Source organism: Cryptotermes secundus, unplaced genomic scaffold (genome assembly GCF_002891405.2).
Source record: "Cryptotermes secundus unplaced genomic scaffold, Csec_1.0 scaffold1759, whole genome shotgun sequence".
Taxonomy (NCBI): Eukaryota; Metazoa; Arthropoda; class Insecta; order Blattodea; family Kalotermitidae; genus Cryptotermes; species Cryptotermes secundus.
The window spans coordinates 196,743-213,400 of record NW_019720605.1 but is presented as its reverse complement, the minus strand read 5'-3'; the positions used below and the strand labels follow the sequence as shown (position 1 = coordinate 213,400).

The 16,658-nt window shown below is 40.2% G+C and overlaps 1 protein-coding gene across 1 annotated transcript in view; it reads left to right on the top strand.

Annotated features, from left to right (window-relative positions):
- The first annotated feature begins 5,388 nt into the window (after window positions 1–5,388).
- Window positions 5,389–16,658, top strand: part of LOC111870672 (elongation of very long chain fatty acids protein 1) — a 31,280-nt gene continuing 20,010 nt past the window's right edge. The window contains exons 1-5 of the mRNA XM_023863143.2: window positions 5,389–5,480; window positions 12,205–12,286; window positions 13,099–13,289; window positions 14,091–14,171; window positions 15,183–15,239. Of these exons, the coding sequence (XP_023718911.1) occupies window positions 12,226–12,286; window positions 13,099–13,289; window positions 14,091–14,171; window positions 15,183–15,239 (390 nt within the window). The 5' untranslated portion in view covers window positions 5,389–5,480; window positions 12,205–12,225. The remainder of the gene's footprint in view (window positions 5,481–12,204; window positions 12,287–13,098; window positions 13,290–14,090; window positions 14,172–15,182; window positions 15,240–16,658) is intronic.

Here is a 16,658-nt window from a genome sequence, read left to right as displayed (position 1 = left end):
CGAAACCCTTCTTCTTGGAGGGAATACGCAAGCTTGTGGACCGCTGGACCAATGCATCGAAAAGGAAGGAGACTATGTAGAAAAATGAAGTACTTGTTCAACCCCTACTTTTGTGTATATAAATTGGAAAAACAAGAGTGCGGATAATATTTCACTTCCCTACGTATATATATAAATTAATTCATTATTTCATGCGATATGAAGTAACTGTGTTGGTGATGAATAACAGATCTGACACTTCCGTATCGGTCTTCCTCCTTCTCCTCCTTCGAAACCCCACACCCGGACAACAGTTGTCTACATATAGCATTACAATTAGAAACAAGAGCATTCAATTCAAATATATACAAATACAACGCCAGAAATTGCAATGATGCGACTCATAAAGCAAGAAACGAACATTCAATTCAAATGTGTTTGTACTTGACGTCAGAAACTATTGTCAACGACCGAGCTTTTCTTACATTTCACCTACGTCAAACATGAAGCAGCAACTTTTTTGTAAAGCTGAAGATGATGATGATAGTCAAGATGACTCAATTCAGTTCAATAATTTATTCATTTATTTATTTACGTGCTTACTCAAAATCCCAAAGAGCAATTGTAAAGTAAGCACGAGAAATGAGACAACGAACAAAACAAGCACATTCATACATACATACAAACAAAGACAAAACAATTATAATAATTATATTGTCACGCGTGACTGATATTGGGAGTTCTAGATTTGATTGATTGGATTTATTAAGCGTCTGTATTACAATTACAGTTGAGTACAACAGCTCACATATTGAACTCCTTCTGGATAACGAATCTCTCACTGTTGCATCTTGCACTAATCCTTTTTTAATTTTTTTTAATTCGCTTAGTGGGGGGTGGAGTCCAACTGGGTCCACTCGGCACGGCGGCCACTGACTGGCCTCTTGTACCTGCCCCGGGTGATTATGATGATGGAGAATTTGGTGGAATGAAGATTGAGAGGGGAAACCGAAGTACTCGGAGAAAACCAGCCCCAGCGCCACTTGGTCCACCACAAATCCCTCTTGACCAGACGCGGGATCGAACCCGGGCCGCCTCTGTGGAGAGCCAGCGACTAACCGCTTGAGCTATGGCGCGGCCTCGGATCTTGCACTAGCCTCTAGTCTTCTCTTCTTCGTCCTACTACATTCTTCTGCTGTATTCTGTTTTCTTTTGGTCCGTTCTCTCCCTGAGGTAGGTTCTGGTCGAACCGTATGGAGATCAGCTTTACTATACGAGGAAATAAATATCACACAAATGAACACCTCGTTCTGCTACACTCAAAGAACAACCCACTCAGTAAGAGAGCATCTGCATCTACTCACAGCCTCTCACGTAACCAACAATATGCACTAATGCACTAATACTGGATAATGTTTTCGGGTGACGCAACACCAATTACAGCTGATAAAACATACTGACATACGAAAGTAGAGTTATTCCTTGCTCTGAAATACGGACCGCGTGTGAGTGACCAGGAAGAAAATAACATTTAAAATTAGGGACAAGATAAATTTTAATTGATAACAATAATAATTTGGGTGTGAAAATTAGGCTCTGATATTGAGGGAGGAACATAGACTGAGGGTGTTTGAGAACAGGGTGTTGAGGAGAATATTTGGACCGAAGAGGGATGAAGTGGCAGGAGGTTGGAGAAAACTGCATAATGAGGAGCTTCATAATTTGTATTCTTCTCCAAGTATAATTATAATGATCAAGTCAAGGAGGATGAGGTAGACAGGTCATGTAGCACGAATGGGAGAGAAGAGGAATGCATATAGGATATTGGTCAAAACGCCAGAAAGAATGAGACAACTATATGGACCAAAACGTAGGTGGGTACATAATATTAAAATGGATCTTAATATATGGGGTGGTATGGACTGGATTGATCTGGCTCAGGATAGGGACCAGTGGAGGGCTCTTGTGAAAACGGTAATGAACCTTCGGGTTCCATAAAATGCTGGGAAATTCTTGAGTATCCTCACAATTGGCGGGCTCTCAAGAAGGCCTCAGCTCCATGAAATTAATTAAAGGTAATAATAATCCCATCTGTTCTATGTTGCAGTAACTTGATTTAAATTAATTGTGAGTTGGCATTTAAAATTTGCATACAAATTGCAGCTGGCATTAATGCCACGTGTAGGGGGGAATGCGTGACGAAAGTAACGGGTTCTAGATGGGATTTATTGCCACTTCGGTTATACAATTGCTGATTTACACACTTCGCAGATCATTAGGGCACGTTCCATTCCCGTCCGAGTACTCTACAGGATTGTTCTCTTCTTGTGCTCTCAACTACTCCCAGTTACAGTCAAAGTCAAAGTCACATTGCGACTAGCGGTCAGTCAGTCTGTCTGTCTTGGTGTCGAGCCTCGACTGGGGCTCATGACCAGATTTTTTTTTTCTTTATATGGAAGTTACTGTACTGTTCATTTGGGGCGCCCTCTCTGACGAGAGGTCGGGTCTGTCATTTGTCAGTCATAGTCTGTGTTAGTAAGTCCATTGTCAGTATTTACATATATTTACAATTTAATCTTAATTCCTATTTTTATGTACAATATATACAAGGCCTCTGTCAATCCAGGCTCGGTACAGCAGATTACGCCCTACTTCTAGTAGTATTTNGATCATATACGTATGGGATTTTGAATGCCATGTGCAAATCGCGGACCGGTGTGCGCCTTGGAAAATTGCCAGTGGTGCGGAGAACCTTGTTTTGCAGGCGCTGCAATTTCACTAGATGAGTGTCTGCCGCAAACTCCCAGGCGGGACTAGCATAAGTCATTACGGATCTAATAAGAGCTTTATGGAGGGTTAGTTTAATGTTAGCGCTCAATCGCTCACTTTTGAATAGGGAATAAACTCTAATGAATGTTCTGAAGGCCTTGGCTTCGATCATTTCTATGTGTAATCTCCATGTCACTCTCTTATCGAAGATTACACCTAGATATTTTGCACTACTTACAAATGGAACATTTCGTCCATCTAAAGTGAGAGAAGACTCAGGCGGTCGACGACTACGAGAGAAGTAGACCCCCTGAGTCTTATCTTAATTAATTTTAATATTCCAGCACTCACACCAGGTCTCCATTGAGCTGAGACCGCGCTGGAGTTTTCTAACAATAAAACCCTCCTTGCGATCTGTTGCATACAGACAGGTGTCGTCCGCAAAGAGGGCCAGGTGAACACCATGTGTTTGGGGGGCATCATTTATGTACAAATTGAAAAGGGTAGGGGAGAGGACTGAGCCTTGTGGCACCCCTGCTTGCATTTCCCTTGGGGTTGACATTTGGCCTTCAACCGAAACCCTGAATTTACGCTGAGAAAGAAAGGATCCAATAAGTTTGGTCAAACTGTTCGAGAATTCCAATTTTGATAACTTATACAGCAAGCCTGAGTGCCACGTGGTATCAAAGGCTTTTTCCATGTCAAAGAACACCTCGGCCGTAGACATTCTGTTGTTGAAATTAAGGGTCACGTGGTCCGCCAGCCTCATACATTGCAATGTCGTGCTGTGACGTGCACGAGGTATTCGAGTTATTTCGGGAATCTCGTTATATAGACGCGGCACGGACACCAGAGAAAACACGCCCTCTGTTGTCAGAATCATTATATAACTTAGTATCTAGTTGTAACATGGCCCATAGAGAACATGGTTGCATTTATCGAACAGTTTCATAGCAATACACGTTACAATGCCATATATACTATATATACTAGTATATACTACACGTATATACTGCAAAATAATTGTAAACACTGGCTTATGTAGGGGGATAACAGCAGAAATCCTGGGCTGCTAATGTAATAGGATTCACCTGATGAGAGCAATAAATGGCCGGAAAATGTTGCGAAGTACAAACAGTATAAATTGATTCAATTTATACAGAACTCTGTATGAGTAAACTAAAATGTAATAATCTATATTTTTCCGCGTGACTCAGTGAAGTGAAGTAACAAGTTAGGGGTTTCTGCCGTTACAAATGCTGTATGTTAACATTTTATTTTTCCTTCATTGACCCTTGAGCAAGAAAGTTTGTTCACCACTGCTGAGCTAAGTCTACTTAATGTACTTTCCTCATTATTCAATACTCAGTATCGTTCAGGGTCAATCTCTATCCCACAGACCAATTATTTGACTGAAAACTGTTGCGCTTTACCCCTGTCATTGTAGCAAAACATGCACATCAAAATGGAGAGCAATAATTTCGACCTAATAGCCCGATCCCTCAAAATTCATCAAATATTACCACTGAGAAATCTATTTTACCTGTTGAGCTCCATAAAGCGCCATCACATAAACACGACTTCGTTATGAATCGCGTTATAACGGTTCCTACTCTTTCCGGAAGTGAGAATAACTCTTCCGGTAACCACCTGCTTCCGTAATGAACATATGGAAAAAGCGAGAACAGTGACTCTCCAGACGCGACGGTCAATGATCCAACGTAAATGTTGTAGCTATAAGTGCGCATGTCACACGGGGTTACGTCATTTGTCCCTCTAGCGGAAGTGAAAAATTTATGGGAAATTCTGATAAAATGAAATAGAAGTATTTTAAGAGCTTAGGATTTTGTTATTTTAATACGTTGTTAATAATCCGTCTTTGAAACTTGAATTGTTCATTGTTTGGTTTCAATAAAATTAAACTTTCGATTGTTTATTTTATTTTAATTTCTGTTGATGGTGTTCCTGCTTGTACCGTAGTACAAGTAGTTTGTACTTTTTAATAGTTTATAGTAGCTGAGTTTTGCAGTTCAACTGTACCCAACAAGTAGTTCAGCACACCTCGGTACACTCTTCTTCACTTTAGTCCTCGTTTCACTGTTTTGTGTATTTATGTTACTTAGCAGCCGAAATATCTCAGTATATCTACAGGCTTCGGGTTGGATGACCGGGATTCGATTCTCGAAAGTGGCAAGAGATATTTCTCTTCTCCACCGAGTCCAGAACATTTCTGGGGTCCGCCCATCCCCATACCCAATGGTTACTGAGGGCCTATTGCCCAGGAATAGGTCAATTGAAAAAAATCCACCTCATCGGGATTCGAACCCGCGACCTTCCGACTTGTAGCATAGTGCCTCAACCAACTACGCTACCGCGTGCCCCAGTATAGTGAAGGAGGCAATGGAAAACTGATTTCTATCCTTTGCTTGGGTGACGAACAGTATCAAGTTGTGAGAGACTATCGTTGAATAGTACATGAAGCAATCAACAGACGAATCTTTCTACGGAAAGTGCCACTGACATCACTTCCGCTTATTTGTTCTGTTCAAATTACAGGACACCTTCCCAACACCAGGCTCCGCAAGTTCTCACGCCGTTCGAACCGCTTTCAAAAGCACAATTATTCATAGCTGGTATTGACGCACAATATATGTACACGCACTCCGTGTCCATTGCTAGTGTCATTGCGGCAGTGTACAGAGGACGCGGCAACCTGCCAATACTGTTTCCAGGTACTCTGCAATCTCATTACTAGGGACTGGATTTTAATGCAAATGCATGTTTCTTTCTTGCAACCAGAAAGTATGCTCGTTTGGATATATGTATGAATTGCTTATTTTCTTAAATTTTGGACACGGTTTGATGGTGCATATAAATGCATATTTTGCCTATTTCATGAATAAGCATAATATTTTCGAAGATCTCTATTTATACTGCATATTCCTTTATAAAACGTTTATCATATATATTTTTAAATTTATGTTCAAAATTTCAACCATGGTCGTGTGTATAAAATTTTTCTTTTCCGTATTAGAATGTGTTGCATATCTGACTCAACATTTCGTCTTGCATTTCTGATGCAATACCCAGGACGGGACTTCCCCCGATCCCTCTACTCGTAACTTGCCTCATCCGCGTACCATCAAAGTGGCCGCGATGATATTAGTCGGAAGCGTTCACATGTAGCCGCTATCAACGTAATACTGTTCAACCGATAAGGGACTTCACTTATTTATTTCCGAAGTCTCCATGAGGTTCGTCACGCTTCTTCATTTGAAGCTGGGGCCATTCACATTAGTGGTGACTAGTCTGTAATTAAGTTAAGTACGGATAACGAAATTCTTTATAGCCGATCGTGTGAGAAAACGGTTGTGAAAAACGTTTTCAAGTGCTTCAGCATTTGAACACTAATATACACAAAGAGAATATTAAAATTAAATCCACGAAAAGTGCTCCTATTCAAAAATCGCTTAGTGAATTTTCTAATAATAGTTTTTGACAGTTTTCCTTTGATTTATGCAAAGCCATTTTAGCGGCAGATATTCCGCTGTGGAAACTAACCAGTCCTACTCTGAGAAACTTCATAGAGAAGTATATACACAGTGCAAAGTGCCGGATGAATCTACTGTGCGCAAAAATTACGTGAAGCAGTGTTACGATCTTACAATTGAAGGCAGTGGAGATAAGATTCAAGATAATTTTGTGTGGGTATCAATCGACGAAACACAAGATTGTGAGGGACGGTTTATTGCAAATTGTACAGTTGGATCCCTTAATAAGAATGAACAATCTACCCCATATCTTCTTGCGGTAGAGCAATTTGAAACCACAAATAGCTCCGCAGTTTCTGAATTTTTTATCAGTTCCATGAATTTACTATGGCCGAATGGCATTCAGTATGAGGGCGTATTGCTCTTTGTGACTGATGCCGCAAGTTACATGATGAAAGCCGGTACTGCTCTTAAAGTTATATTTCCAAATATGACACATTTGACTTGCCTTGCCCATGGGTTGCACCGTGTTGCAGAAACAATTCGTGCAAATTTTCCGCTGGTTGAAAAGTTGGTGTCTTCTGTGTAGAAGGTATTTGTTAAAGCGCCGTACAGAAAAGAAGTCTTTAAAGCAGAAGCACCGAGCGTTCCACTTCCGCCAGAACCAATTTTACCGCGCTGGGGCACGTGGCTGTGTGCATCGAGTTATTATACCGAACATTTAGAAACATTTAGAACAGTATAACACACGCAGTCACAGGAGCAAGACACAACAAAAGCACAACACACACAAGATAGTGAAGGAGTGCTCCAACAGAGGAGAATGGGCGTGACTGGCGTAGTGAGGTGCGACGTAGCAATGTGGTATCCTGAACAATTTTAATATTTTTAACGTTTGACAATGTATATGATAGATACATATTTTAGTTATTTTAATATGAGAACAAGGCATGCAATGAACTAGTTTGGGGTGGATAAGTAAGCACATGAAGATGGCATTATTATGCCGAAACATGTAGTGCGAGGGAGAGAAGGAGATAAATGAGTGTATGCACTGCAAGACGGTTTAAATAAATCATGGATTTAGAAACAGTTAGGAATGTCGTGAATACATTTGATCCCAAAACTGCAGCATCAATTCAATCTGCCCAAGATGTACTAAAAACGCAGAACTAGAAACTAATCTTTCCTATATCTGCTCACTGCTCTCATCTTCCATCCGCCATTTCCTCACTGGAGGCAAGCGATAGCAATACTACTTTGTATCAGTCGTTAAGTGTGTTCAAAACCACTGTTTCCAAATTGAATTCGGTTCCTGGAAGAGTTGGTGAAGTAGTAAAGGGAAAGTACACAGCATTCTTAAAAAAAAAATCCAGGATATGAACAAATTTGTGAAATTGAAGAAATTTTAGCCGGTAAACGTACTGAACTGCCAAGTAAAAAATCACTGAAATTTGAGCAAAGAGCGGCTTTTGTACATGCGCCCCCAAGTTCCTGTGAGGTGGAAAGAAGTTTTTCCCGCTATAAGGACATCTTACGAGACAATAGGAGGCGACTAACTATGGAAAACCTAGAACATTTAGTAATTGTGAACTGCAACAGAAGAGAATTTGAAGTTCAGAGAGCTAAATGTGAGTACCATTGGTTTTTTAAATTTGTAATGAAATATGTTGGCTTTGTTGCATGATTTGTATTTAAGTATAGTTTTTTATTGCAAGTGAATCATTCAGTGATCACATAAAATGAATCTGTATTTCAGCATTCCGTTGCAATTGTTCAAATTAGCGTCCATTGTTTATCTTCCTTCAAAATTGCAACACTTTTACATTCTAAACTTCAACACTACATGTTTCGGCCCCAAACGGCCATCTTCAGGTGTCTTTATGTTATAGATATTTTACTAAAACTGTGTTAAAAACTGCTACACTGTTTTAATTCGTGTTAAACTCACATGCTGTGGTCTTCTTTTTAAGTAAAACGAGATAAAAGCCTTTAAAATTTCTGTTGCATATTATTTCACCTCACCCGGGGCGTCGTCATTTTCGTAAATGTATCAAGGTGTTTTTCTCGGTAGCTTGCCCCTCACGTTCTTGTAGAATGTAAAAGTGTTGCAATTTTGACGGAAGATAAACAATGGACGCTAACAAAAAATGAACTTAAATATGGATTTATTGGTCTTAAAATAATGTAAAATCAGTTTTAATATTTGGTATTAATTTTTATGTGCATATTTCGGAAGTTTTTCATGCATAAATGCATACATATTTAAGGGATTATTAGGGCATAAAATTCCGGTCCCTACTCATTACATACTTACATGCATGTTCACGCGTACCAGGATTCGTCGAGTTTCGCTGTATACGGTGAATGTTAAGACCGTGGGTTGTGTGGATGTGATGACATGTAGACTATAAAAGTTCCGAAGGAACCTGATATCTTCATGCTCCGAAAAATCGGTAACTATCTCTGAGACTACATGGCGTCACGTACCAACAAAAACAGTCAAGATAAGCGATAGCTTTTGGTAATCTTTAGAACAAGTATATACAGAACTATTACAAATGATAAAACAATTCCGTCCAGTGTGACTGTTGAAGCTTTTACTACTTCACTTCTTAGCACCCTAACATGTTTCGGTCCCTATAGACCATCATCAGAAGGAACATCAATACTTTTAGAAACTACTATTACATTGGGCGTTTTGATTTTTAAAATACATAAATATACAATATTTGTAATATGCACTTTATATAAAATCCAAATTTCTTACAACTACAGCAACTGTCCTTGAAGAATCAAAGAAACAGATCAAATATATGCAGAACGTTTGAAGAGGAATTCAACTGAAATGAAACCGTGTTTGCCCTGTGCGACATCTGCCGACTCGAAGTACGAGTATGTACTTGGCTGTCCATGTATAGAACATAACCGCATGTGGACGGAACTTTCTCATTAGGCCTATTGTAAGATTCTAGTGAATCTGTATTAAACAGGAAGTTCCGAGAAGAACTAGTAGCTTATTTTCCTTCAGTACGACACGGACCACATAGGAAATAACGTCTCCAAAAATTCTTCGTTGACGCGGGAACGTGTTTACCGGCCAGAAGTACGTACATTGACAGATCCACGGACCCTCCTGTGATATGATGCAGACCGCATAGAAAAAGCCGCGTCCAACAGATTTTCTGTTGTTGCGTGTATTCGTTGTGCCGGGAAAGCGTTTACAGAGCCTTGTATAGCAACACTAGCGGGGACACGTGAATGACACCGCTGAGGTGCGCTCATGTGCCATGATGTACATATCAAGTTTCATGAAGATTGGTTCAGACATTCAAAACTTTTTAAAAATGGTAACACATGAAGTCACACAGACAGTAAGGTGATTTCATAAGCCTACTTTTGTTTTTTAAATAAGGAAAGTAGACCAAAAGTAAGCACAACCTCTTCTAGACCCATGTTCAACTTGAACAGATATCTAGCCTATGGTTGTCGAGGTGATATTATGATGAAACCTGAAGTTTTGTTGATGTAGGCCCTATACCTTGAATCCTGTGGCAAAGTCACCCTGCCGAGTCCATAACCCGCTTTAGTATATCGCAGTGTGTGCACTTCTTGCTGCTGGGAAGACTTCTACATGACGGACACTACTTCAAAACTACCTAGGACTCCGCAGTCTATTTATTTTAATACGAGTACAGCTTCCCTTTGTAAGTAATAATACACCTAAGAGATAACCAAGCTAAATCAATCTCTTTATTTAATTGTTAATTCCTCAACTTCTGCACATAATACACCTAAGGGATAACCAAGCTAAATCAGTCTCTTTATTTCATGGTTATTTCATCAACTTCTGCACATTACATTCCTCACGAAGCGATATTCTTAATGGTATTAAAGGTACATACAGAGGGTGCACAAAATAATGGAAACACTAAGAACTTGAGGAATAAAATTTGTGTTGGTTACACTGAAAGAACTTAGTTGGCAACATCGAATGTTTTTCATTCGCCTGTTTACATTCTGTAGTGCTCGTGTAAGTGCATTAGTGATTGTGATGTGTGACGGCTCGTGTGAAAGAATCGGAAAATAGGAGACTTGTCCGATTTTGAAAGAGGACAGATTATTGTTGCGCATTTAACTGGAGCATCTGTGAAAAGAATAGCCACATTACTAGGTGCAGCGATAGGAACAGGCTCTAAGGTTATGTCGGCATAACAAATCATGAGAAGACAGCTGCAGTGAGGAGGAACAGTGGGCGAAAGTCAACACTGACAGAAAGGGATTTTCATATACTGAGAAAGATTTCTTCGAAAAATCACAGAACTACGAGACATAAAAAATAACAGACAAAGCTCCAAATTTGCTCAGCATTTATTGGACGCCACACATGAATATAGTACGAAAGATAAAACATTAGAAGTTCTATACATCGGCAAGAAAGGCCCAACCTTGGATACTTATGAAAGATTTCACATTTACAAAATCAGCAAACTAAATTTGCAACTGAATGATAATTTTACCGAAATGTTTAACCCTATATATGATGAAATAATTGATACATACAAAACATAATATACAGTTATACCCCCTCCCACTACTTCCGCATATACCTTATCTTTACCTCCCCCCTCCCTCCCTTGCATTGACTATAATCTTACATTCCCTACAGAACGGACAATACTTTGTAAGATGAGGCACCGGCTAAACAGTAAGTACTCGTATACACTATATCTTCAATACCAAAATCAACTGTTTATTATAACAAAATTTAATACTCTTACTTTCATATCATTTTCAGATTAACATTAATATTACTACATCTACATCACGAGCCTCCAAAACAGTTCATTATATATACACAAAATATAGAATACTCCAATTTGTCCGTGAGAACACAACAAAATCACAAAAACCAATGACTGACTTGATGATGTAAAGCATCCCTCGAAGAATTTTATTCTTGTTTTATGCTATAACTTTTGTTTTATATAGTCTAATTTATTGTATTTTTATACCAAGTATTTTAATATAATTACTATTATTGTATCCAATTTCACTAGTACTGCAGTTCAGTGGTGTATATGTGTTAGCCATGTAATTGCCTGATGATGGCTTTCAATAGCCGAAACATGTAGCAGAGCCAAAACCAGGCACTGACTTTGATATAGTTGTGTTGTGACGGTTATAATAACGAAGCTGTTGCAGAGTTCTTTAAAATAATTTGAAACCTCTATAACAATTACACCAATGGGCGCGCGGTAGCGTAATTGGCTGAGGTACTGTGCTACAAGCCGGGAGGTCGCGGGTTCAAATCCCGACGAGGTGGAATTTTTCAATTTACTTAATCCTTCCATCAGTACTATGGCCCTGGATTGACTCAGAAATGAGTATCAGGAATATTCTTAGAATACTTCTGGGAGTAAAGGGCAGCCGACACGTAGGGTTGACAACCTTGCCGCCATCTGTAAGCCGATTGTCTAGAAAATGTGGGAGCCTCGACGTCTTACAACCCTATGGGCCTCCACGGCCTCTTACAGGGATACCTTTACTTTTTACTTTGCCTTTGTAACAATAACACCAAGAAATTTATTATTATTTAATTTCCTGGTAACATTAACCCAGAAAATTAAATTCGACTCTGATTATCGACAGAAGCGTTGAGCATCTGGAGATGTTTGCGATTCTCAGTTGTTCCAGGACAGTTTATGGCTAACATATTCAAATAAACAACCGCGATTACTGTGGTTGCTACGATGACATTAACTCCAAACATGTCATCCCCAAACACTTCGTATAACAAATTCTACAGGAAGACTGTAGATGCATGAAAATTTAGAGACAAATGCAGAAGACTACATGTAGATCATGATCCTTACTAACATATAGAGTACGTTATCTCCTGGATTTCACAAATAATTCACAAAACGGGAAAGTATAATTCATATAATTCTTCATCTTGTTACAGGTCACGTACAATTGATGTGAAATGGCCGCCATAATTAATGCAGCCTACAACGCCTATCGCCACATATTCTATGACCTCAGAGGTAAGGCTGTGAAAACATTCCCATATGCACAGGAAATATAATTCGAAGTTATTGTTATAATTAAATATATCATCATGCAATCGGAGATGCACTTGATTCCTTTGGGAGCACTTCATAGACCCTTCATAGCCTGCAGGACCTAACCATATGAGTTCATACCATTTGAGCTATGGCTTTTCACTTTTGCAAACTCAGTAATTTCTATGAAATATTACTTCTTGCTGGGATACTTTATCTTTCGAGCGACGACTGGTTCTTCTTTATGTAGCGGAAAAATTTACTGATCGGCTGATCACATTTTGCATAGCAAGATATCGGACGAATCATAGGTACCTCTTACGTAAGGGACCACTTCAGATACAACAATTTTCTCCATGTACTAGGTCACTTTAGCAAAATATATGTTCCGCTTATAACTTCATTCGTTTTTCAAAGATTGAGGCCAGATTTTCGTAATGGGCCCAACTGAGAAAGAACTTTCCTTCATTATATCTCTTGACAGAAATAGATCGAATTTTCGAAACGTGCTGAAGGATTGCTGGTTTCACTCTGTGTGTCAGACCCGAACGTGCTGAAGGATTTCTGGTTCCATTCTATGTATCAGACAAGAGCGTGCTGAGGGATTGCTGGTTACACTCTGTGTATCAGACCAGAACGTGCTGAAGGATTTCTGGTTCCACTGTGTATCAGACCAGAACGTGCTGAAGGATTTCTGGTTCAACTGTGTATCAAACCAGATTGTGCTGAATATATTCAGAAAGTAATCAGGTACACGAGAATTACTTAATAAAACATCGGCCTTTCTGTTTCAGACACGAGAAGTGACGACTGGTTCCTGATGAATTCTGTATGGGCGCCTCTATCCATTATAGCGTTCTACCTTTATTTCGTTTTGAGTGTTGGTCCGCGGCTAATGAAGAACCGTCCTCCAATGAAACTGGATACGGTTATTAAAATATACAACATAACGCAGGTCATTTTATGCATTTACATTACAGAAAGGGTAAGTATTAGTACTGTGTATCGACGAGTTACTTATAATAAAATAGCTGTTAATAAATATTATGTTGCCCAGGGAACTATCTCTTAGAAAACCGAATTGTTTGTCCCTGAATTTCAAAAAATCGCTTCAAGGGGCCCTTTACTGAATCAAATAAAACCATTCTATAATTCAATTTCAGTGTTTCCTTTCTCCATCTACGATATGCTTCCGAATTTATTTTCTTTCTTGAGCCGTCTCAGGCTTCCGAAAAGAATATGATTTCGAAAGTAATTCCTTGAAAATTTGGCCTCCCACTCTATCACTGAGACACATATGTTCATTTTCTCTGGCTGGGTACCTAGACCGTCATTTAAATGTGATGACGAACCTTCATGAAATCAATATCTAAACAGAGTAAAATGTAAATGAATATTAATGATATAAGTTTCGGATATCGATGGTTAGGAAAACACAATAATAAGATAGAAAACGTAGAGTGAGTGAGGTACATGTCAGACAAGAAACGTTGCACGTAATAATGAAAAGCCTGACCGAAGGACACAAATCAAGTCACAAGTTCTTTTATTGCATCTTTGACACGCCACTGCAGAAGCGACAAATGCAAGTATGAAGATTTTATTGGTAAAAAGTCAGGACACGGAAACAATTTTTAATAATATTTTGCATTTTACAGATAATTAGGCCAAGTAGCCGTTGTACGAGTACATTTGGGAATAAGTGGCATATAAACAGCCGCTATCTTCTACGTTTATAGAAATTTAGTAAATATTTCCGCAATACTGCAGTTTCCTCCTGTTACAGTCCTTGACACTGGGATGGGCCCGCAAATACAGGTGGTTCTGTGAGCCGGTGGACTACTCAAACACTCTGGACGCTTACTTGGTAAGTGATGGCACTTCATTCACGACTAACAGCTTACCACACAGCAGTCACGCTTAGTGTCATGACACTGGAACCTGATGAAGCAAGAAAAAAGAAGCATTACACATTCAATAACTTGCCATAGTCTACGGACTCTACAGAATTTTATTTTGTAAATTCTGATGTAAGAAGTACTTTAAGTAACTAAAAGTGACGAAAGGGTAAAGCTGCCCTATTCTAAACTAATTAAGCATTATGCCTGGAAGACATATGGGGAATCGGAGGTATAGCTCCAACATTTGTTACCTGTGTACTATATGCAGACGAGTGGACAGCTTCAACCCTCGGCCGCTCTACCTCTTGGGAAACACCCTGTAACCACTGAATAGGAGGCCGTGTGGGCCCCGTAGACTGTCTGGACGCTGCGGAGAAGAGATAAATCTTGCTTCTGTCCGGAATCGAACCCCGAAAATCCATTCGGTAGGCCATCCCTATATCGACTGAGCTATTCTAATTCCTTCGTTAACTAATTACTTATAAAACTATTTGAATGATTTTGTGCGAACAAAGAACTATGCAGATCTTGGTAAAGGTAAATTTGTCCCTGTGCTCAACTAATAAAGCACTACGTCATGAAGGCGTATGGGGGAGTGGATGTATAGATCCACATTTTCTTAATCTCGGCTCTAGCTGAAGATGATAGTCAGCTTCACGGCCCAGCCGCTTTATCCCCGGGGAATATCCCTTGACACCCATTGCCTAGGAGTTTGGGTGGACCGCAGAGCCGGTCTGGACCACGTGGAGAAGAGAAAATTCTTGACCCTACCGGGACTCGAACTCCAACCTCTTGGTCGTCCAGCAGATAGCCAGTCCCTATACTGACTGCGCTATCCCGGTTCCTAATATGCAGGTCACACCAAATATATTTCTATTTAATTGAACTCACTTTGTTCTTACCTTGGTCAAATGGTATGAACACTAAACCAATGTACACACAAGTAACAAATCGCGCTTCTCATGTCTGTGTTCCAGGTGATGAAAGCGGTATATTCTTATCTTCTGGTTAAGTTGTTCGATCTTCTGGATACGGTAAGTAAGTTACATTTCTCGGAAACTTAACTGATAGTGTTCGAATTTAAACTCCCAAAATAAGTTATTCCCACGTTTTCCACGGAAATCAGACTCGGCCTGGTCCCTCCTTTACTCCGAAAGAGGTAACTTTTTGCCTACAGCAAACTGAACACTCAGTTGACACAGCAGTCGTTTTGAAGCAGGGAGTTAAAAGAATTTTAAGTCACACTTTCGAAGGCGCTGTAGGCGACGGTAACGTCGAAGCACTCTGTACAGATCTGGTTATCTTCAGTGCATGCAGGAGTTTTGTAGCATTAGAAGCTATTCTTGGCGCTATTGGCGGCTTGCTCAAAAGTGTCTGTCAGTAACACTGATGGCAAGTTCGCAGTGACACGTTGGTATTTATGGAGTGTGGACAGTACAACACCCCATCGGTGTTACTGACATATTGACATTATGCAGTACGGTCAGCATGTGGTCAGAACGGAACCAGAATTAGCTCTGTACGGTACTGCAAACATTACATTTCAAAAACTGCAGAAACTTCCGTAACAAAATTATTTGTCTTCAGTATTGACAGCACTATACGTTATACAGTAAAATGCAGAAATAATTAATAATATATAGGCAATATTGTCTCTGTGCTTAACTAATTAAGCCCTACGTCATGAAGGCATATGGGGGAGGGGATGTATAGATCAACATTTTCTTGACCTCGGCTATAGCTGGAAATGAGTGGTTAGCTTCATGCCCCAGCCGTTTTACCTCCGGGGAAAGAGCCCCCCCCCTACCCATCGCATAGGAGGTTGGGTGGACCCCAGAGCCGGTGTGGACGACATGAAGAAGTGAAAATTCCGGACCCCACTGGGACTTGAACTCCGACCCCTTAGTTCGTCCAGCCAGTAGCCAGACACTATACCGACAGAGCTATCCCGGCTCACAATACTATATATTGTCGCGTATCGCGGGGTATATCGCGACAAATAACTTCAAGCCGTATTTTGTATAACGAATTTTATTTCACATTCGCACTTACAATCATCCAAATTACAATCTGACGATTACTGCTATCTGCAGTATCACAATTAGTACACTCCAAATGCCAGAATACAACTGACTGGCTGACTCTACGTCTCGACTCGGCGGCTGTCACAGTACAACTCAGTACAACTCTGCGGTAGCCACACTAGAACTGGCTGTGAATAGCCTTCGCTTCTCCGTATGTAGCCTCGATCGGACAATACGGGAAAACGGCCACGTAATAGGCACCCTTGTTGCTATGTCGCTGTGTTGCTATGTAACGCTAGCGGAGGTAACCGCTGTTACTACTTGGTGACGTCACCGCTGTTGACTTGCGTTGCCTAGCGACCAGGATGCTAGGACTCGGCTAACATCGGCTCGCTTCGGCTTCGCTCGGCGCATCACGGCTGGCGGGGG